At 37.7% G+C, this 22178-nt stretch overlaps 1 protein-coding gene across 1 annotated transcript in view; it reads left to right on the forward strand.

The window, feature by feature from the left end:
• Nucleotides 1–10451: 10451 nt before the first annotated feature.
• RASA2 (RAS p21 protein activator 2) overlaps nucleotides 10452–22178 on the forward strand; it is a 95559-nt gene continuing 83832 nt past the window's right edge. The window contains exons 1-2 of the mRNA XM_040480354.1: nucleotides 10452–10588; nucleotides 16130–16233. Coding sequence (XP_040336288.1) covers nucleotides 10512–10588; nucleotides 16130–16233 — 181 coding nt within the window. The 5' untranslated portion in view covers nucleotides 10452–10511. The remainder of the gene's footprint in view (nucleotides 10589–16129; nucleotides 16234–22178) is intronic.

Here is a 22178-nt window from a genome sequence, read left to right on the forward strand (position 1 = left end):
GTCTTCAAATCTCCTTTCTTTCCTATCCATATTTAATCTCCTTGTGATCTTGTATAGTCTTGTGGTTTTATAATTATTATGTACTTGCTGATAATTCTCAAGTTTTACTCCAGCCAGGACTTTTCTGTCCTCTTGACATTTGCACTTTGATGTGTAATAGGCATCTCAGATTTAATATGCCCAGGAAAAACTCTTGATATCCCTCTTCTAATAAGAGGCTCCTCCTTCTGGAAGTGGCATCTCTGTTCACCCAGCTGTTCAGGCTGAAACTCTAAGAGGTCTTCCTTAACCCCTTTTCCTCTCTTATACCCACATCCAAAATATAAAAAATCCTGTTGGCTTAATCTTCAAAATACATGCCCAGTTGACCACTTCTCTGCATGCCAGGTTTGCTCCCCTGGTCTAGATTATCTCTAATCAAGATCACTACAGTAGCCTTCTCTCTACTTTCTTGCTTCCACCCTTTTCCCTCTGCAATGATTCTTCTAAAACAAAAGTTAAATCATGCCATTCTTCTGCTTAGATCTTTCAGTAGCTTCCCATGTCACTCAGGAAAAACTCCAGACTTTCCATGGCCTACAAGACCCTATTTAATCTGCTTCCTCACCTCTACCTCATCTCTTACCATTTCCTCCCTCTTCCCACTTTGCTTATTGTTTTAGAGCCATACTTGCATCCTTGCTATTTCTTCAATGTGCAAACTGTCCTTTCTAGGGCCTTGGCATATTTTATTCTTTCTGCCTATCCATCTCTTTCCCCAGATATCTATCTGCATGACTCATTCCCTCATTGACGTCATGCAGGTATCTGTTCAGATATCTTAATAGAGGGGCACCTGGGTGGCTCAGTTGGTTTACCGTCCAACTTTGGCTCAGGTCATGATTTCATGGTTGGTGAGTTTGGGCCCTGTATCAGGCTGTGTACTGAGAGTGCAAAGCCTGCTTCAGATCCTCTGCCTCCCTCTCTCTCTGTCCCTCTCTCTTTGCCCCCTCCCACTTGTGCTTGCTGTCTTTCTCAAAAATAAATAAACATTAAAAAAACCCAATGTCCTAATAGAAAGGCCTTCCTTGATCCCTATATAAAGTAACATTGCTCTCTCTCTCTCTTTATCTTTTGGGCCTGGCATTCCCTAAGTCTCTTACCCTACTTTGTTTTCTTCTATGGCAATAAATATTATATACTTACTTAAGAGTTTATGATGTTTGTCTCCCCTGTTTAGATTGTACAATAGTTCCGTGTGGGCAGAGACCTACTTTTATTCTTTGTTCTATTTCCTGCATTTAAAAAAGTGCCTGGCATGTTGTAGGTAAATTTTATTTGTTGAATGAAGTGCAACAAGTGCAATACAATATGATCATTGTAGTTGAAATGCATATAAGATGCAATAGGAAATAGAGGAAAGAGTGACATGACTAGGTAGGAATTGAGGGAAGAATTTACAAACAGAGGTACCTTTAAATAGAGCTTTTTGGAGGAAAAAAAAAACAGGTATGAGCATTCCATATAATGAAAATAGCATTGCAGATAAAGTCATGAGAGAACACTGTGTGTTCAAGGAACCGAAAGTAGAGTACTGTTGGAGCATAACAGTAAGTAGATGAGGCCAAACATGTAGTAGACAGTGGTACACCATGAAGGGTCTTTATGCCAAAGGAATTTTAGATTTTTATCCTGCATGAAGGGCAGTGGCAGGTAGTGTGGAATCATTGAAGACTTTTGAGAAAGGGGAATACTTTGTATATTAAAAAGGCAACTGTGTGAAGGATGGAGATCTAAGCTAAACTCAGCATTTTATTTAACATATATATGATGTTGCAAGATATGTGTGATGCAGAGAGACCATGACTATCACATGAATGGGCAACAGGCTATTTCATTTTATGGTTGGACAAAACCACTGATGTGTATTGTGAAGGTTCATTTCTTGGCATACTTGCAGTACATCTGTGAGGGAGAAGAAATGCCCAGTGGAGGATTAGATTATCAGTTATGAATTCAACAAGAAATGATGTTACAGAAGAAAAGATGTTGTGCTTGAAGGCCAGCTTTCTTTCTTAATAGAGGAACAGTTGTTTTGTCAATAATATACTTCTTGGGGTGCCAGGATGGCTGTCAGTAAAGTGTCGGACTCTTGATTTCAGCTTGGGTCATGATCTCACGGTCGTGGGATGGAGCCCTGTGTTGGGCCGTGCGCTGACAGTTCAGAGCCTACTTGAGATTCTCTCTCTCTTTCTCTCTCTGCCCCTTCCCCACTCTTGTGTGCGCACTCTCTCTCTCTCAAAATAAACATTAAAAAAAAAATACACTTCCTGATCTTGATTCATTGTTGAAGGAAATGGTGATCATTGTACATATAACCAGATCTGTACTGTTTGCTGTAGGGCCAATACAGCTATCTTTGTATGACAAATATGTGCCTTTGCATATTGCAGCATCCTGCATCCTGGCATGCGTAGCACTTTTAAAATGAGGGATAACCTAAAAACATTTCTTTTTTCATTCAGATGCAAGTAAAACGCATCTCCATTTTTTCAGTTGTCTTGCTCAAGTGTCATATCTTAGCAATATATTGAATGTCTTGAATACTTTAATCTTATTTCTTTAGGGTCAAGATCCGATGTGTAAATTTAAGGATGAGCTGGAGGTACCCAAAATGGTCTACACGGTTTCAGTATTGAGAATTTGGCACTCCCAAATTCATGAACATGGTACTGTATTATTGAGCATATTTAAAAAATGACATCCAAATACTGCAGTAGGAAATGAAGAAGTTTTTGAAAGGCAGTTACAGAAATAAGAGAATTAAGATCCATTTGCCTCCACAATAGCCAAATTTGGAAAGAGCCCAAATGTCCATTGACTGACGTATGGGTAAAGAAGGTGTGTGTGTGTGTGTGTGTGTGTGTGTGTATAATATGCAATGGAATATTACATAGTAATCAGAAAGAATGAAATCTTGCCATTTGCAACAGTGTAGATGGAACTAGAGTATATTATGCTAAGGGAAATGGGTCAGTCAGAGAAAGACAAAAAACATATGATTTCAGTCATATGTGGTATTTAAGAAAGAAAACAGATGAATATAGGGGAACGGAAGGAAAAATAAGATAAAAACAGTGAGGGAGACAAACCATAAGAGACTCTTAAATACAGAGAACAAACTGAGGGTTGCCGGAGGGGTGTTGGGTGGGGGGATACGCTAAAGGGGTGATGGGCATTAGGGAGGGCACTTGTCATGAGCATTGGGTGTTGTATGTAAGTGATGAATCACTGAATTCTACTCCTGAAGTCATTATTACACTATATGTTAACCAACTTGGATTTAAATTAATACAAAACAGGGGCGCCTGGGTGGCGCAGTCGGTTAAGCGTCCGACTTCAGCCAGGTCACGATCTCGCGGTCCGTGAGTTCGAGCCCCGCGTCGGGCTCTGGGCTGATGGCTCAGAGCCTGGAGCCTGTTTCCGATTCTGTGTCTCCCTCTCTCTCTGCCCCTCCCCCATTCATGCTCTGTCTCTCTCTGTCCCAAAAATAAATAAACGTTGGAAAAAAAAAATTAAAAAAAAAAAAAAATAAATTAATACAAAACAAAACAAAATTTAACTTATTAAAAAAAAAAAAGATCCGTTTGTCTACATTTCCCAAGTTGAAGCATTCACTTTTTGAGTGTGCTATGGTACTCAATTCACTATCTAATGGAACAATGAAAGTAGTTTTTGGTGAGGTATTGCTTTATAATTTTCGAGTCCATGTGTGATCCAGGTAGCCACATGTAGCTGAAAGATTTACCATACTCTGATGACCAGTAATGTGAGATGGGATTTTTTAATTTGTTAGAAATATAGAGCAAGAAAACAAACCAGTCGGGATTAAGTTACAGAATCAACTCTAGCTAGTTTAAGCAGAAAGAGATTTAATGAAGATTATTTATTTATTTATTTATTTAGAGAGTGTGCAAGTCGGGGAGGGGCAGAGAGAGAGGGAAAGAATCCTAAGCAGGCTCCACACTGTTTGTGCAGAGCCCAACGAGGGACTCGAACTCACAAACTGTGAGATATAACCTGGTTTGAAGTTGGGCACTTAACTACCCTTATTTTAAGTGATTTACGGAATTGTTGGAAGTTCTGACTGAAGAAACAGACTCTACGTTGAACTTTCACGAATGAAATTCTAAAGTCACATTGCAGCTAGGCTACCAAGGGAGTTACTACCTCTTGTAGGGTCAGAAAGGTACCTACAGAATTAGGAAGCTGTAACTTTTAGCTGCTTGTCTGAGAACCTTACCACTTCTGCTGTGATTAGGAACCTGCCACTATTAGGAAAGAGCCTTCACCAAGCAGCCATCTTCATTAGTAAGCTGTTGTCACTGCAGCTGGCTCCAGAGCCAAGCCACACCGGCTACAACCTGTATGATGGAATGGATGCCTTGTGCCCTTCTTGATACCTATGAAACCTGTGACTGGATACAAGGACTTCAGGAAACGCTGCTGCACAAAACTTGGACATGTCCGTGACCGTACTTCATAGTAGCAGCCTAAATATAACCTACCTTCTCTTCTGCTCTCCAGATTTCTAGCGAGTGCAACTGATAGGTGGAATTTAAATCATATCCACAACCCTAACTGTAAGAAAGGTTGGGGAATGTACTTTCTAGCTTTCTAGTATCTGCAGTACAGGAAGTCCTATACCAAAGGATGTTGAAATGGGTGATGACCACTGATCCACCATATCTACCACAGATACAAACCCCGATTCTCCTTAAGGCTAGCCATTATCAAATGGGCTATATAGATAAATTGAGAAAGATTACAAATAATACCATCAAATAATCTTGAGAAACATAAGTATTTGTTTTTCAGTATATTTTTATTATTTTATAATGACATATTAAAAAAATACCTAAAATTTGTGCTCCACCTATGGATTCAGTGGTCTGTGGATGCCAAAAGTTTCTTCATATTGAAAATGTTGATAGTGGATGGAAAGTCTCAAAGAGGGCGTAACAAAACTGTTGGAATGAGTTATCTAAACTGAGGGAAGTTTGGCGTTACCAAATGCTGAAGCATGGTCAAATAAGTTGGAAACTAACAAGCAATCATTTGATTTGGTGGCACTTAATATTACTGTCCTTGAGGGTTCTTTTTTTAAAAAAAAAAATTTTTTTTAATGTTTATTTATTTTTGAGACAGAGAGAGACAGAGCATGGATGGGGGAGGGTCAGAGAGAGAGGGAAACACAGAATTGGAAGCAGGCTCCAGGCTCTGAGCTGTCAGCACAGAGCCCAACGCGGGGCTCGAACTCACGGACCGTGAGATCATGACCTGAGCTGAAGTCGGACGCTTAACCGACTGAACCACCCAGGCACCCCCTAGGGTTCTAATAAAGAAATAGGATCAGAAGGCAATTGCAGGTTCAAGCTGTGAGTCGGACGGAAAGGATTGGAGTAGAGGTTATAGGATAAGTTTTCAAAGAGCAATAGTTGTGTTTCCCTCCTTCTGTCCTTCTGTCCTTCCTCTCTCTTTCTCCCTACCTCTCTTCCTTCTTACTTATATACCATAATTAGAACATAGGGGAGGTCCTATACAAATATCACACACAAGACAAGTACAGTCTTTGAAAGTTCCTCACTTTTGTCTCTGTGTAGCTTGATATAAAGTGTGTACCATTAAAATAATTTTTCTGCTTAGAGATATCATGGGTAGAATATTTTTATTCTCAAACTGTTAGTTACTTTACTTTTGATTATTTTTTTTTTCAACGTTTATTTATTTTTGGGACAGAGAGAGACAGAGCATGAACGGGGGAGGGGCAGAGAGAGAGGGAGACACAGAATCGGAAACAGGCTCCAGGCTCTGAGCCATCAGCCCAGAGCCCGACGCGGAGCTCGAACTCACGGACCGCGAGATCGTGACCTGGCTGAAGTCGGACGCTTAACCGACTGCGCCACCCAGGCGCCCCTGATTATTTTTTTTATAGAGTAGCAGTTAATTATTTTGATCTTTTTTTTTTTTTTTTTTGAGTGTCAATATAGTTTGGAATTAAAGTCTTGATAGCTGAATCTGTCAACATATTTGTATGATTGATTAATGAGCTGGGCATTGATCAGAAGAATTCACCTTCAGTGTAGTTTATTTGAATATAAGTTAGTGACAGATATTCAACAAATACAGATTATGATAATCGCTTTTACAGGAAGCAACGTTGAGTGTGTTTCATATATTACATAGACCTTAAGCTTTTACTTATTCTTAGTAGATATCTGATACCATTCATTGGATTCTGTACACAAAGTAATTGCTATTATCTCCCCCTTGAAAAGGCAGGTAGTGGAATAGATGTGCATTCACAAAATAGTTCTCAAACTGCACTTATGTGAATGAAACGGGAACATATTCAAGAGCAGTGATTCAGTGTTCCAAATTCCCGCATTAGATATAGATCATATTTATTATGATTTAATTCTAAAAGTTGTTTACATTCCAGGCCCTTTGGTGACCTACTTGGATTTAGCGTTTAAAAAGAAAATACCTTCTGGATTTATAGAGAGAGGAGACATCAAAGAAGAAAAGAGTTAAAGGAGAAGAGGCGCGCCTGGGTGGCTTGGTTGGTTGAGTGTCTGACTTAGGCTCAGGTCATAATCTAGCTGTTGCCAAGTTTGAACCCCGTGTCATCAGCACAGAACCTGGAGACTGTTTCAGATTCTGTGTCTCCCTCTGTCTCTCTGCCCCTGCCCTGCTTGCTCTCTGTCTCTGTCTCTCTCTCTCAAAAATAAGTAAAAAAATAAAAATAAAAAATAAAAAAAAGGAGAAGAAGGTTGAGAGTAATCAGCCTGCTTCAATCAGAATTGATAGGCAGTGTTGTGGAATGAGAGGGAATGGGGTAGAGAGAGCTCGGCAAGATGGATGAGATTGGATAAGAGAAGCGACATCTAGCTTCAGGAAGAGACTGGATGGATACAAATTAAAACATATAATTTTTTCCTGTTAGGAAACTGGTTTATTTGTAAAGGCCAACCCATATTAGGCAATTTTGGAATCATTTAAAAGATTCCTGATTCTGAGTTGAGATGATTATAAGTATATTTACTCTAAGTAGTAACTTAATTTCTTTTAAGCTCTCAATGACAAGCTTTTTTTTTTTAATACGAAATTTATTGTCAAATTGGTTTCTATACAACACCCTGTGCTCATCCCAACCGGTGCCCTCCTCATTGCCCATCACCCACCTTCCCCTCCCTCCCACCCCCATCAACCCTCAGTTTATTCTCAGTTTTTAAGAGTCTCTTATGATTTGCCTCCTTCCCTCTCTGTAACATTTTTCCCCCTCCCGCTCCCCCATGGTCTTGTGTTAAGTTTGTCAGGATCCATGTAAGAGTGAAAACGCTTCTCTGTATGACTTATTTCACTTGGCATAACATTCTCCAGTTCCATCCACGTTGCTACAAAAGGCCATGTTTCATTCTTTCTCATTGCCAAGTAGTATTCCATTGTGTATATAAACCACAACTTCTTTTTCCATTCATCATTTGATGGACATTTAAGCTCTTTCCATAATTTGGCAATTGTTGAAAGTGCTGCTCTAAACATTGGGGTACAAGTGCCCCTATGCATCAGCACTCCTGTATCCCTTGGGTAAATTCCTAGCAGTGCTACTGCTGGGTCATAGGGTAGGTCTATTTTTAATTTTTTGAGGAACCTCCACACTGTTTTCCAGAGTGGCTGCACCAGTTTGCCTTCCCACCAACAGTGCAAGAGGGTTCCCGTTTCTCCACATCCTTGCCAACATCTATAGTCTCCTGATTTGTTCATTTTAGCCACTCTGACTGGCGTGAGGTGGTATCTGAGTGTGGTTTTGATTTGTATTTCCCTGATGAGGAGCGACGTTGAGCATCTTTTCATGTGCCTCTTGGCCATCTGGATGTCTTCTTTAGAGAAGTGTCTATTCATGTTTTCTGCCCATTTCTTCACTGGATTATTTGTTTTTCAGGTGTGGAGTTTGGTGTGTTCTTTATAGATTTTGGATACTAGCCCTTTGTCCGCTATGTCCTATCTTTTCCCATTCCGTTGGTTGCCTTTTAGTTTTGTTGGCTCAATGACAAGCTTAATGAATATCTTGCTGGTGCCTTTTCATTGATTTTCTCATTGTAATAAAAAAATTGTTTATTGAATTTTTCATAGGTGCTTCTTAAGTTTCTGATAGACTATGCTAACATATATTGGTTTAAGTGGCGTTTAGTTTTAAAGTGATAAGCAGAAAGAGACTTGAGTTTATCTAGCCCAAATTTCCATCAAGAAGGCTGTGCTTTAGTGATTTGTGTGAAGCCATTTAGATACATAGTAGCAGGGGTAAAACAGGAGCATTGATTTCATAATTCTTAGGGCAGTGCTGTTTCCCTTAAGCCAACTACCTTGCTTTCTGAATTTAGTACACTGGTGTCTGATTTCAGTGCACACTTTTGTGTGTGCTTTTGGACCATGAGTATCTCAAAAGAACTTCAAAATTAGACTTCCTGGCTTCCTTAGTATTCCTTCAACAAGTATTTCTCAAATATCTACTGTATGACAGTCACTATTTTAGATTTTGGGGATCAACAAGTTCTCAGGCCTCAAGAATGAGAGAACCAGAAAATAAACATATAAAAATTAGCAGTTTCAGATGGTTATAAATGCTTTCAAGAAAACAGAAGTAGGCTATGGTAGCAGGGTTATCTACTGGAGACAGAATAGTTGGGGAAGGTTTCTCTGAGGAGAATTTAAGCTGAAACCTGAAGGAAAAGCAGAGCCAGCCATGGGAAGCTGTAGAGTTAGAGCATTCCAGGCAGAGGCCCTCCACGTGACCAAGTTTGGCATGGTTGGTGAATGAAAAAAGGGTGAACACTGAAGAGAGTGGGAAGAAAAGAGGTCAGAGAGGAGAGAATGGTAGGGCTGTGTGGACCATGAGAATGGGAATTTAGAAGTCAGATTGTATTCTAAGTGAAATGGAATGGTATTGGAGCAGGGGAGTGACCGACCTGAAGAATATGTTCAGATGATCACACTGGTGGAGAGTGGATGGTAGGGGAATACCAGAGAAGGCAAGGAGAAGTGGTTGGATTTGAGATGTGTTTTGGAGGTTTGCTGGATTTACTGGTGGGTTGGATGTGGGGGAGGTTTGGGGAGGATGATGAGAAAAAGAGAGTAAGATGGTGGTAGACTGGGGGAAGAGCATGTTTTAGGGGAGGAAGTCAGATGGTTTGTCGGGGACTTGTTAAATCCGAGATGCCTACTGGATATCCAAGGAGGCAGTTGGATATTCACATCCAGTGTTGAGGAGGAGAGATCAGGCCTAGAAATGCAGACCTAGGAAGCAACTGCATTAATACCATACTTGAAGGGGGTTGCACAGGCAAAGAAGAGAAGGTGGTCCAGATCTGAGTCCTGAAGCATTGCAACATTTAGAGGTGAGGAGGGAAAGAAGTCAACAGAGGGCCAGGGATGTAGGAGGAAAGCCAGAAATAATTGTGTTGGAGAAGCCAAGAAAAGGACATTTTAAGGAGGGATGTTAGTGTTCACTATTATTAAATAGTGCCACCAGATCAGGTATGATGAGGGCAGAGAAATGACCACTGGATTTGGCAACATGGAAAGCATTGATAACCCTAGCTAGAACAGTTGCTGTGTGTCGTCATGGAGTTAGAAGCTGGCTGACTGGGGAGAGGGTTGAAGAATGGATGGAAAGTGAGAAATTAGAAACAGTGACGAGAGATGATTGCTTTTGAGAAGATTTGCTATGAAAGAGAGTCTAGAAATGGAATGATACCACAAGAAAGGATGTGGAATCACAGGAGATTTTTTTTCTTTTTGTGCTCTTTTAAAATTGGGAAATACTAAAGCTTGTTTTCGTTCTGATGGGAATGATCCACTAGAGAGGAGAATTGATGATACAGGAAAGAGGGATTAATTGTGGAGTCAAGCCTTTGAAGTGGCACTGGTGATGGAGTGGAATGGAGAGGACAAGTGGGGGAGTTGCCCTTTTCCGCAAGCAGGGACACCATGATGTAATATGACCTCACACTCTTCTTTACACCCAGCTCCTCTTTTCAGTCTGACTGGATACCTTTTTTTTTTTTTTTTCCCAACGTTTATTAATTGTTGAGAGAGAGAGCATGTGTGCTTGAGCAGGGGACGGGCAGAGAGGGGGAAACAGAGGATCCCAAGTGGACTCCCTGCTGACAGCAGAGATCCTGATGTGGGACTCGAAGTCATGAACCGTGAGATCATGACCTGAGCCAAAGTCCAGTGCTTAACTGACTGAGCCGCTTAGGTGCCCCATCACTGGATGCCTTTAGCCCAAATTGATCAGCTTCTTTCTATAATCAGGAGTTTTTTTGTGCTATCTCTGGAATATTCTTTTGAATTGAATTCATCCTTTATAAAGCTTAGCATGAAGCAGCTGGTGGTATTTAACACCAATTTTAATTTTTGTGCCAACAGGTGAAGCAAAAAATTTATTGCCATATCTTGGACCCAACAAAATGAGAGATTGTTTCTGCACCATAAATTTGGACCAGGAAGAAGTTTATCGTACCCAAGTTGTTGAAAAGTCTTTAAGGTTTGTAAAAAATTCATAAATTATTTTTCATATGATATATATTAATAAATAAATTTTATACTTTTTCCAGACTGTAATCATCAAGAATACTTCGTTTATCTGAAACTTTTCTTTTTTAAAAAAAAAAATTTTTTTTTTAACATTTATTTATTTTTGAGACAGAGAGAGACAGAGCATGAACGGGGGAGGGGCAGAGAGAGAGAGGGAGACACAGAATCGGAAACAGGCTCCAGGCTCTGAGCCATCAGCCCAGAGCCTGACGCGGGGCTCGAACTCATGGAACGTGAGATCGTGACCTGAGCTGAAGTCAGACGCTTAACCGACTGAGCCACCCAGGCGCCCCTGAAACTTTTCTTTTACATTCTGGATTTTTTATTTTTATTTTTATTTTTATTATTAAAATTTTTAAAAATGTTTATTATTTATTTTTGAGAGAGAGAGAGACAGAGACAGAGACATCGTGAAACAGTGCAGGGGCAGAAAGAGAGGGAGACACAGAATCCAAAGCAGGCTCCAGGTTCTGAGTTGTTAGCACAGAGCTCAATTCAGGCCTTGAACTCATGAACCACGAGATCAAGACCTGAACCGAAGTTGGATGATTAGCCGACTGCGCCGCCAGGCGCCCCTGGATTTGTTTTTAGAATTACAGAATCTCAGAGTTTGAGGGAGCTTTAATGTTTTTTGAGCTGGACTAATCAACTGCCTTACGGTTTGTTCCTTCTGACAATTATCGTTGATAAGAGGTCATCTGACATTTGCTTAATAATGTTTGTTCCAGTGACCAAGGAGTTCATTGCTTTTTAAGCAGACTATTTGTTCTTAGAACTATTCTGATCCTTAGGAAACTCTTACATTTAGTGAAATAATGTCTATCAAAAGGAGAACCTACTGTATGCCAAGAGCTGGCTGGGTGCTGTTTATTCCTATATTCATGAGAACAAGATAGATGCGGTGCTGGCTTTCATGTGGCTTTTCATTGCTTCAAAATATATCTTCCTTTTAATTGTTCCTAATCCTCCCTTGGATTTCTGGAAAACACCTTAATCTGTCTTTGACATGACATCTTTCAAGTTTTTGAAAACAACTATCAATACACCTCAGTTTGTTCTCTAGGCTAAATTGTGCCTATTTATTTGAACTTTTCTCAGAGTACCTCATTATTTTATTTCTCTTGAGAATAAATTACTTCTGAGAGTTGCACAAGTCATTGTCAGGGAATGGATTCTTACGTAAATTTCTCATTTTTGGAAAGTGTAATAGCACTTTGAGAGTATCATAATAAATTCTAATTCATAAAATTAGAGTGTGCCACCTCTGCCCTGTAATAGCATTTGTGGGCATAATTCTAGCACAGAGCTGTGCTGACAGGATGCAGTCTTGGACAGAGATAAGAGTCAAAATAAAGGCATGGGGAGTTGTTGGAATGAACATGTGATGAATGAATTACTAAGTGTCATGACTCCTGTAAACTTTTTGGGGAATCTGGTTTTAAGAGTTTATTCACTTTGAGAGAGAGCATGAGCAAGAGAGGGATAGAGACAGAGGGAGAGAGAGAATTCCCAAGCAGGCTCTGTAGTGTCAGAGCAGAGCCCAACGGCAGGGCTCGAACTCACCAACTGTGAGATCCTCAAACCAAGAGTCAGATGCTTAACTGACTGAGCCACCCAGGCACCCCTAGGAAATCTATTTTTTGGTGTTCTTTTTCATAATCTATTTTCTTTAAACTTGCCCTTTTTTCTCTGAGGCTTTTCCCCTTTTATCTTTATTGTCAGTGGTTATAATTTTGAATGTCTCTAGTGTTCTTCATAGGAAAGGATTGTGTAAAGCTGAAAGTACTTCAGTAACCCCCCCAAAATTTAAAGTAATATACTTCATGTCTTTAGTCATAAATCATCTGTTCCTGTTGTATTAGAATTTTGTTATTTATATGTTATGCATGATGAAACCGAGTCACCAAAAGGCTGAATAATTTGTGTGTATAATATAGGAAGTTGGAAGCAAACTGGAGATTGGAACCTGAAACTGTTAGAACTCTTAGTTTGTTACTCAATGTACACTGATTCCAAATCGCACAAAAATCAGTGATATACAGAGCTAGTAATTGTCCATAAATTGAATACTTGTGGTAGTTTCAAATATGTAGCTTTGTAAATTAGTGACTAAAATTAGCTTACTTTTTTTTTTTTTAACTCTTGCCTTTCTAGATATTTGTGTTGTGGAAAGATGATGAAACCAATTATTTTTATCCATCTTAAATTATTTTTCTAGATGCATAACAACTTGGAAGGTATTTTAAGACTAACAGTGGTTACCTTAGGTTATTTCACATGTTAGATTAGGTGCTTCTTGGATTCTAGGTGCCCCCTAGCATTTTCCTTGTGGAATAAGGTGAAAGAATCTGTAATATAAAGCTTTGCCCCCCTGGCTTTCATGTCAGTGTTTTTTCCCCTTATTTTGATAAGTCAGTAGATACCATTTAGATCTTATGGGTTCTGGATAGTACAGTTTTTATAGGCAGCCTGGATACAGGTTTTCATAATGGGTAAGGAAGAGTCCTATATGAAATCTATAGCTCCCACATTTCTACCTCAAATCCTTTTGAAGAGCGAATGGTATAAACAAACTGAGAAATAGCAATACTGCTTGTGCCTAGTGCTTTTCTTTCCCATCCCAGGAATTTCCTTAAGAGTCATATGCATGATCATATGTCAATGATAGCAATAGAGTGTTGTTTTAAAAACTGTGTAAGTCTAGTCATTGCTGCTCACCAATCTCATTGAAGTTTTCTTCAGATAGATTGATTAGTTAATTAATTAAAGATGTGGGCACCCAGATGTGGGCACCCAGATGTGGGGATTAACTTGCTGCAATTGTGGTGATATAGTGATAACAGATGGTTTAGTGGATAGTTCTGTGGTATTCTTACTTGGTTTTATAATGTATTTTAAAAATAACATTTGAGTGCGTGCATGTGACATATAAAGGAAATCCTCAATTTTATAATTGTTTATAAAATGATGCAAAGGAGAAAATACCTAAACATGTCATGTCTTTGCCTAATAGTTGTTTTTGTATCAGTTTTTATGTTGAGATTAATTAGAGGACTCCAGTTATTTTGATAGACCAACTTTTAAAAGTTTATTTTTATTACATTTGAAGTGGAAAACATATTGGCAAAAGTTAACCAGGCGTTATAAACAACTAAAAAGCTGAGTCAGCTGTTTTCTGGACAAGGTCAGAAATAACTTCTGTAAGAGTATTTTCCTTTGTATTTCAGTTTCTTTTTTTAAGTTGTGACATCCTAAAGAGATTGCATTTTTCTGGTGACATTTTCAAAGAATTCTTTATTTCTTTAAACATTCTTAGGAAAGAAGTGATCTTGACAAAGATATTTACTAACATTTCAGAGATTCATGTCTTTATAGAAGAATTTAAACATCAAAATAACATTCTTAAAATAAACTTATAAAAATGAGTTGTTCGGGGGCACCTGGGTGAGTCAGTCAGTTAAGTGTTTGACTTCAGCTCAGGTCATGATCTCTCAGTTTGTGGGTTCGAATCCCGCATCAGGCTCTGTGCTGGCAGTTCAGAGCCTGGAGTCTGCTTCAGATTCTGTGTCTCCCTCTCTTTCTGCCCCTCCCCTGCTGGTACTGTCTCTCTCAAAAATAAATAAACATTGGGCGCCTGGGTGGCTCAGTCAGTTAAGTGTCTGACTTTGGCTCAGGTCATGATCTCATGGTCCATGAGTTTGAGCACCGCATCGGGCTCTGTGCTGACAGCTCAGAGCCTGGGGCCTGCTTCAGATTCTGTGTCTCCCTCTCTCTCTGCCCCTGCCATACTCATGCTCTGTCTCTCAAAAATAAATAAAAACATTTTTTAAAAGTTTAAACATTAAAAAAATAAGTGGTTTCATAGGAGAAAATCTTAGCAACTTGGGGATAGGCAAAGAATTCTTAACTTAGGATGTAGAAATCACTAGTCATAAAAGAAGAAAATTGAGAAACCGGATTTCATCAAAATCAGAGTCTTCTGCTCTTCAACAGACATTGTCGAGAAAATGAAATGGCCATCCACAGCTGGGAGAAAATATTCTGACAAAGGACTTGTATCTAGAACTTATTTAAAAATGAAAACAAAACCAATAAGACAGATAGCCCATTTAAAATATGTGGAGAAAACATGAATAGATATTTCCCAAAAGAATATATACAAATGGCCAACAAGCACATGAAAAATATTCAGCATCATTAGCCATCAGGGAAATGCAGTTTAAGACCATTTCTGTCACTATAGATTCTTGAACAAATGTGTCATGATCGAAATCAGATCACTGGTTTTTGTGACAGTATGGAGGAGGTGATTGCACAAGGGAACTGTCTGGGGAGATAGAAATGTTCTGTATCTTGACTGGGGTAGAAATTTCACAGGTGTAAAATGTATCCTATCACATTCACTAGAATAGCTAATTTTAAAAAGACTTTCAATAGCAAATTTGACAATGAAATAACTTGAGCCCTCCTGCATTGCTGGTAAAAGTGTAAATGGTACACATTTGTTTGGGACACAGGTGTTGGAAAACAGTTTGACAGCAGTTTCTTATAAATTAAAAATTCATCTACCTTTTAACTTAACAATTCACTCTTTTAGCTGTCTACCCAAAATAATTGAAAGCATATGTTCAGAAAAAACCTTCTATAAAAATGTTATAGCAGCTTTCTAACAGCCCAAATTAGAAACAACTTGCATGACATGACTGGGAGAATAGATTGTGGAATATTCATGAAGGGAATATTATGCAGCAATTAAAACACATGAGCAAAATGGAAAAATCTCAGTTGTTAAGCTGAGTGAGAGAAGCTAGACACAAGAGTACATACTATTTAATTCTATTTATATGGGATTCTTTGACAGATCTGTATAATAGAAATCAGATCACTGGTTGCCTGTGTCAGGTGTGGTGGGATAACGGCAGAGGAGTATGCAGAAACCTTCTGGGAGACAGAAGTGTTACTATGTGTTGACTGGGATGGAGATGACACAGGTTTATAAATTTGTCAAATCATTAACCTCTGTACTTTAAATTGGATTTCATTATATGTAATGTATAACTTAAGTTGATTCAAAATAACCCATTGTAATTTCTTAAGTATATTTTAAAATAATACTTTTCAAAACATTATCCTTTTGTGTTGTCAATTGTGATTAATAAAGCTATACATATTTCTGAGATGATGATGTTGTGAAGGACACTCTCCTCAGCTCATTGTGTCCACTTGAGGTGTACATGACCCTAGGCAATAATTGGGTCTTCTGTCCATAGGACTTCTGAAAAGCTGTTCAGAGCTCAGCCTAGCAATTGAGGTCCTCTCAGAGTTCAGTTTGGTTTGTATAAGGTTTAGTTGGAACTTAGCATAGAGAATAATTTTGGGCTTTTGAAGCTTTTCCCTATGATGTTTTAGTCTGTAATTTATTTTATTGAAAATACTGTTTGAGGACACTGTCAAATTTAAATTTAATGAGCTTTTCCCCCTTTCTCTCTAGCCCATTTTTCAGTGAAGAATTTTACTTTGAGATTCCAAGAACTTTCCAGTATTTGTCTTTCTATGTTTATGATAAGAATGTTTTACAAAGAGACCTTCGTATAGGTATGTACTGTTCATAATTATCTTTAATCACAGTGTTGGTGTTTCTGTTAATTCTTTCTCTAAATATAAAGCATTGAAAACAACAAAATAATATATGTTCAATATTTCTAATCCTTTACTCTTCATGTTTGTGAATCTTATTTTTAATTTGTATGCTCAGCTTAGGTAATGCTTTGGAGGTGTCGTGACTGATCTCCCCCTAATCATGGTGTCATGTTTCCAAAGTACCTGTAGGGCCATTTTCGTTAGTATTCATTACACTTGTTCATCAGTTTTTTGTTTAGTATCTTGTCTAACAGGGTATTTATGAAGGTAGAGACCATCACTCACAGAGTGCCTTACATTTAGTAAAAGCTTGGTAGGTATTTGCTGAATGGTTCAAAGAATGTTTTTATACAAAGATCGCAGTATTTGATCTCCCAAAGAACATTTATTTTTGAAGCTTTTTTAATAGAAGTAATAATTTGCTTTAATGTAGACGTATGTTTTCTCTCTGGCTCTATTGGTGACCATGAACTCTATTTCTTAAATAATTGTCTAAGGCTGGGGTATGCTCTGTGGGCATGGAGTAGAACAAAGCTAAATGGACATGTATGTGTCAGATTCATGGTCTTTGTACCATTGTCTGTATTTTAATAACAGGTAGAGGTCTGTAATTTGCATGTATTATCCTCTTGCTTTTTAGTATTGTGAATTTCGTCATTTCCATTTCTCCTTTCTGATTGGAAATATGCTCAAGTCTTCTACAGTTTAAATGGTTAATTTGACTTTTTTAAATGATTTATTTGACTTTGTCCTCTCTTAACTACCATCTAATGTGTTTCCGCTTTTGCTGTTGAACTTCTTAACAAATGGTTTGTATCCTTCTGCTTATTGCTACTTTGTTTTTAAATCTTTGTAATCTGGCTTCTATATTTTCCTGACAAACCTTTTTTGAAGTTTGCTAGAATCCTTTTAGAGGAAATCAAATAACCTTTAAAAACAGTATATATATTTTTAATTCTAAAGCTATTACATGTTCTTAGTGATCAGTACTGGCTGTGCACAGGAATAACTAGTTAATAATTTGTATATTTCTTCCCTTTATTTTCTGTATATTATTACATTGCACTATTCAGTTTTTTCCTTTTTTCCTCTAATGATCCTTTTCCCTTGTCATTAAGTGTTTTTTAAAATTATTTGTTAAATATCCTCTGTAAAGAAATACATTGTTTTAACCACCTCTTTGTTGGTGAACACTTATGTTTTCAGATTGTTGATTCTCTAAATGGTGTTGCTATGAGCTCCTGGGGCACCTGGGTGGCTCAGTTGAACATCCGACTCTTAATTTCAGCTCGGGTCATGATCTCAAGATTTGTGAGTTCGAGCTCTGCATCTGATTCTTTGCTGACAGTGCAGAGCCTGCTTCAGATTCTCTCTCTCTTCCTCTCTCCCTGCCCCTCCCCTGCTTGTGCTCTCTTACTCTCTCAAAATAAATAAATAGACTTAAAAAAAAAAAGGTGTTGGTATGAACATCCTTCTTGCATACATCTTAGTATGTCTCTTTTTCTTAGAATAAATTCCTAGAAGTGAAAATACTGGGTTAAAGGATATGAATATTTTTAGTTATTTATTTTTAAAAGTTTATTTATTTACTTAGAGAGTGCATGCACATGCACAGGCAAAGGCATAAGCTGGTGGGGGGGGGGGGGTGTGGGTGCAGGGAGAGAAGGAGAGAGAGAATCCTAAGTAGGCTCCACACTGTCAGTACAGAGTCTGATGCTGGGCTTGATCCCACCTGAACCAAAATTAAGAGTTGGACGGTTAACTGACTGAGCCACCCAGGTGCCCCAAGATATGAATATTTTTAAAATTTCTTCTCTCTGTGTTTTTTACATTGGCCCCCAGAAATACTATGGTAATTTAAATTCCCCCAAACATGGCCTGGGCATAATCATTTCACCATATCATGGATATTCTTGGATATTAGCATTGAAAAAAGTTTCTCCCAATTTGGTAGGTGAAAAATAATATTTTTTGACTTGTATTTTTTTGATTATCAATGAATTTGTTGAATTTTTTGTATGTTTATTAGTCTTTTATATTTTTCTTCTATAAACTAGTTTTTCATTGTCATGCCCATTTTTCATTTGGATGGATTTGTTTACTTTTATGCGTACTTATTTGTTAAATATGTTAACTTTTGTCAGCTGTACACATAACACATACTTTTTCTTTGTCACAAAAGGCATTTTCATAGTGTTGAATCCTTATCTGCCTCTTTGTCATATTTGACTCTTTTTGATTGCTTTTTCACCTTGTTGAAAGCCAGAGAAAATACAGTTCGAGTTTAATGACTTTGTATTATCCTAGTTGTCTTTCTTCTTCTGAGTTCTTTATGTATATGCAGACTCTTTTCTTTCTAGCAGACCCCTGAGGTCCCATCCTCAATTCAGTGAAACCAACATTTACAAACACTTCTGTGTGGCATACAAAGAAGACAACTCAGGTTATTCCCAGGCTATCAGAGAGGCACACTTGTACTCTAATTCTAATTTATTGTAATTGGATATGGGCTAGAGATATGAACAAAGTACTTGAGAACACAGACAACAGGTAATCTTGTTTGGTGGAGGATTAACAGACTACCTAAGTAGGAAAAGTAAGAAATTTCCAGGTTATAGGGATTCGCAGAATTAGAGGAGAACAAACAAATCATGTTTGTGGTGTATCTACTGGAATATATAAATTACTTAGGAAGAGGGTGGTAGAAGTGAAACTGGGAATATAAATTGGGACTAAGTTGTGATGGACCCTAAAAACCGTGCTTAGAAGTTTGGACTTCATCCTATAGACAGTAATGTTGAACCTTTTAAGAATGAGAAAACTTAAAAAAAAAAAAAAAAGAAAAACATTTTAAAAATTATATATGACTATGTATACATGAATACTTTTATAGTTTAACAACTTTTTATGGCCTACAGCAGTAACTTCCAAAATACAAACTCAGTGTCTATAGATTACATATGTAAATGTATATATATGTATATATGTTCTTTTAAAGTATATATATACACACTTTACATATGTGATCTGTAGTTTATGGTTTAGAGTAGAGAAATTAGAGTCAGGGAGGCTATAATCAAATGAGATGCAAAGGGCAGTGGCAGTGGGAATGTGAATGAGTGCATGTACTTCACTGAAGAAGCTTCAAGTAGGGTTTAGGGGCTATAAGGGGATGAAGGATTGTGAGAAGGGAAAGTTAAAAATGGTATTGTTTCTATGGCCATCATTAACTGAGATAAAGAACACAGCAGGATGGGAAGAGGAAAGGATGACTTTGATTTCAAACAAGTTAAACTTGTGTTACTTGGGAAACATCTTGGTGGACACTTTAGTTGACTGTTGGAAATACAGATCTGAAGCTTAGAGAGAAGGGCTTGAGATGTGAATTTGAGAGTCATTAGCATTAAGTGATACTTGAAGACTCTGCAGGAACCAATGAAATTGCCCTGGGAGCAGATAAGGAAAACGCAGGGAAAATGAGGCTTCAATGAAGATTGATAAAATTTATCAGGGATGTAGGAACAGAGATAGGAGAGATTCACATCTCAGAAGGCCAGGAGATCTTTTAATGTCACAACTAGAGAGAGGCAGAGTAGGGTAAGGATTAGATAAAGGCTCTTGGTGGTTATGAGCGACCCTTGAGAGAGAGTGTCTCTCTATCATGTCTTTTTAGGAAAATTTTGTAATTTTCATTGTTTTCATATAATACTATAGTCATCATACATTATTTCATTGAAAGGCCTTTAGTTGAGGTTTATAATTACGATTTCCAAAAGTTCCCTGTGCTAAGTTTTTTTTCTTTTTAAAGTAAAAGTCAATTGCACTTTTAAACAAAAAAATTTTACATAAATATCACTTCTTTGTGTAACAGTATCAGAAACCCATAACTTGGTGTGAGAACTTTTTTTTCAAATAATTTTATATTTATTAAGACAAAATTTTTGCATTTAGTGGCAGTTTTTTTCCTTTTACACATAGGAATTATTAAAGTAAACTCAGCGTCATGTATGTACCTGTTAAAGTTGGAAAATGGTTTTCATTTATGAATCTTTACATTTTTGTAGTTCAACATATTTTCTTTTGTCACTAACTCATAAAGTTCAGTCGTTGCCTTTTTTTTTTTTTTTTTTTTAAGCACCGGGGAGACAGAGGGAGCACAAGGGGAGGTAGAAAATCTTAAGTAGGTTACATGCTCAGCGCAGGGCCTAACTTGGGGGCTCAACTCTGGAATCTTGACCCGAGCGGAAATCAAGAGTCTTACCCCACTGAGCCATCCAGGCACCCTGGGGTTGTTTTTGTTTGTTTGTTTTTTAAATTTCAGCTATTGAAAATTGAGTTTAATTATTTTATAATTCTTAGTTGCTAAGTTGTAGATTAAACAGTACTATAGCATTTTCAAATGGAATTTGAGCTAAAGTTGAAAGACCCATCTTTGAAACTTAAGAATTTCTGAGAATGTACACTAGCCAAGTACAGTTTTAAGAGCTTGTTTGTTTTTTAATTGTGTAAGTAATACATGAATTTTTGTCTTTTTATAAAAACATTTCAAATTGTAGTACTGCAGATAATCCTAATTCATTTTGACCATTGACTCCCTCCCAGTCCCCTTCCCAGAAGTAATAACTGTTATCAATATGGGGCAAAATATTTTATGTTAGTCATCTTCGTATGCCAGGTAGTTAGTACAAAAATTTGATTGTGAATTAAAAACTTGAGACCTAGGAACTTTGCTATAAAAAGATAGGAAGTTGCAAAGTTAAGGTTTTATTTTACTTTGTGATATATTGACGTAAGGTATAGTGTCCTCTCTTAAAAGGAGAGAAAAAAGATAAAAGTTTTATGTAAGAATGTATTTCCATTTCCAGTGAGAATTCTAATAGAAAAATAAAACATATATTTTATCTTATAGTGTGTATTTTCTGGGTGTTTTACTTTGAGGGGCATCTAGGCTGAAAAACTAAACTGTGGTTATCTGACCTAGGCAAGTTTTTTTTTCTTTCGCCTTGTTTCAGAACAGTATAAGATAATTTCACTAGGCTATCAGAAACCTGAATTCATTCATGACTCTGTCACTTCCTGGCTGTGTGATCTTAAACACATCACTTTACCTTCTTAGGCCTGGTGTATCTATAAAATAAGTCTGAGTTTAAGATTGCTAAGGTCTTTTCCAACTTTTCAATTTGTAATTTCTGCTGGCATTTAGCTCTGAAGTCAAAATTGCCTAAGATGACACTTTCATATCTGTTTGCATAGGGTCTGTATCACTTATCTGTTGGTACATAACAAACCATTCCAATACTTGGTGGCTAAATACATCAACTATATATTTGGTCATGATCCTCAGGGTTGTTAATTTGGGTTGAGCTCAACTGGTGGTTATTCCATTGGTCTCAACTGGGATCACTAATGTGCACTTATCCAGAAGATTGACTGGACTAAATGGCCTGACTCATATGTCTGGTGGCTGGTGCTGGCTGTTATCTGGGCCTTCCTTTCCATATATATGGTTTTGGGGTTTTAAGAGGGTAAGCCCTACTGCACAAGTGTTTAGTAAGATTCTACTTGCATCACATTTGCTGATGTCCCATTTGGCAAAAGCAAGTGACATGGCCAAACCAGAGTCTGTGCTGGAGAAGACCACACGATGGCATAGACCAAAGAAGAATGATTTTTGGGGACCATTAATATACCAGTCTACCATGGAGAACAAAATGTACCCTAAACTCTATACACTAGGGCATTAAAGTTTTGTGATTGAATTGCTGTTGTTGACTGTGTGCCAGAATTTGTTCAGTTTTCTGATCCATTTTCATCCTGTATAGACAGTCACAGTTGTCACTACTTCTATCTGCTCTTTTCGTCCATTTCTACTAGCGTCCATGTAGGAACAGGGCTATCAA

The sequence above is a fragment of the Herpailurus yagouaroundi genome, unplaced genomic scaffold (assembly GCF_014898765.1).
Source record: "Herpailurus yagouaroundi ecotype Mexico unplaced genomic scaffold, PumYag 159, whole genome shotgun sequence".
NCBI classification, from domain to species: Eukaryota; Metazoa; Chordata; class Mammalia; order Carnivora; family Felidae; genus Herpailurus; species Herpailurus yagouaroundi.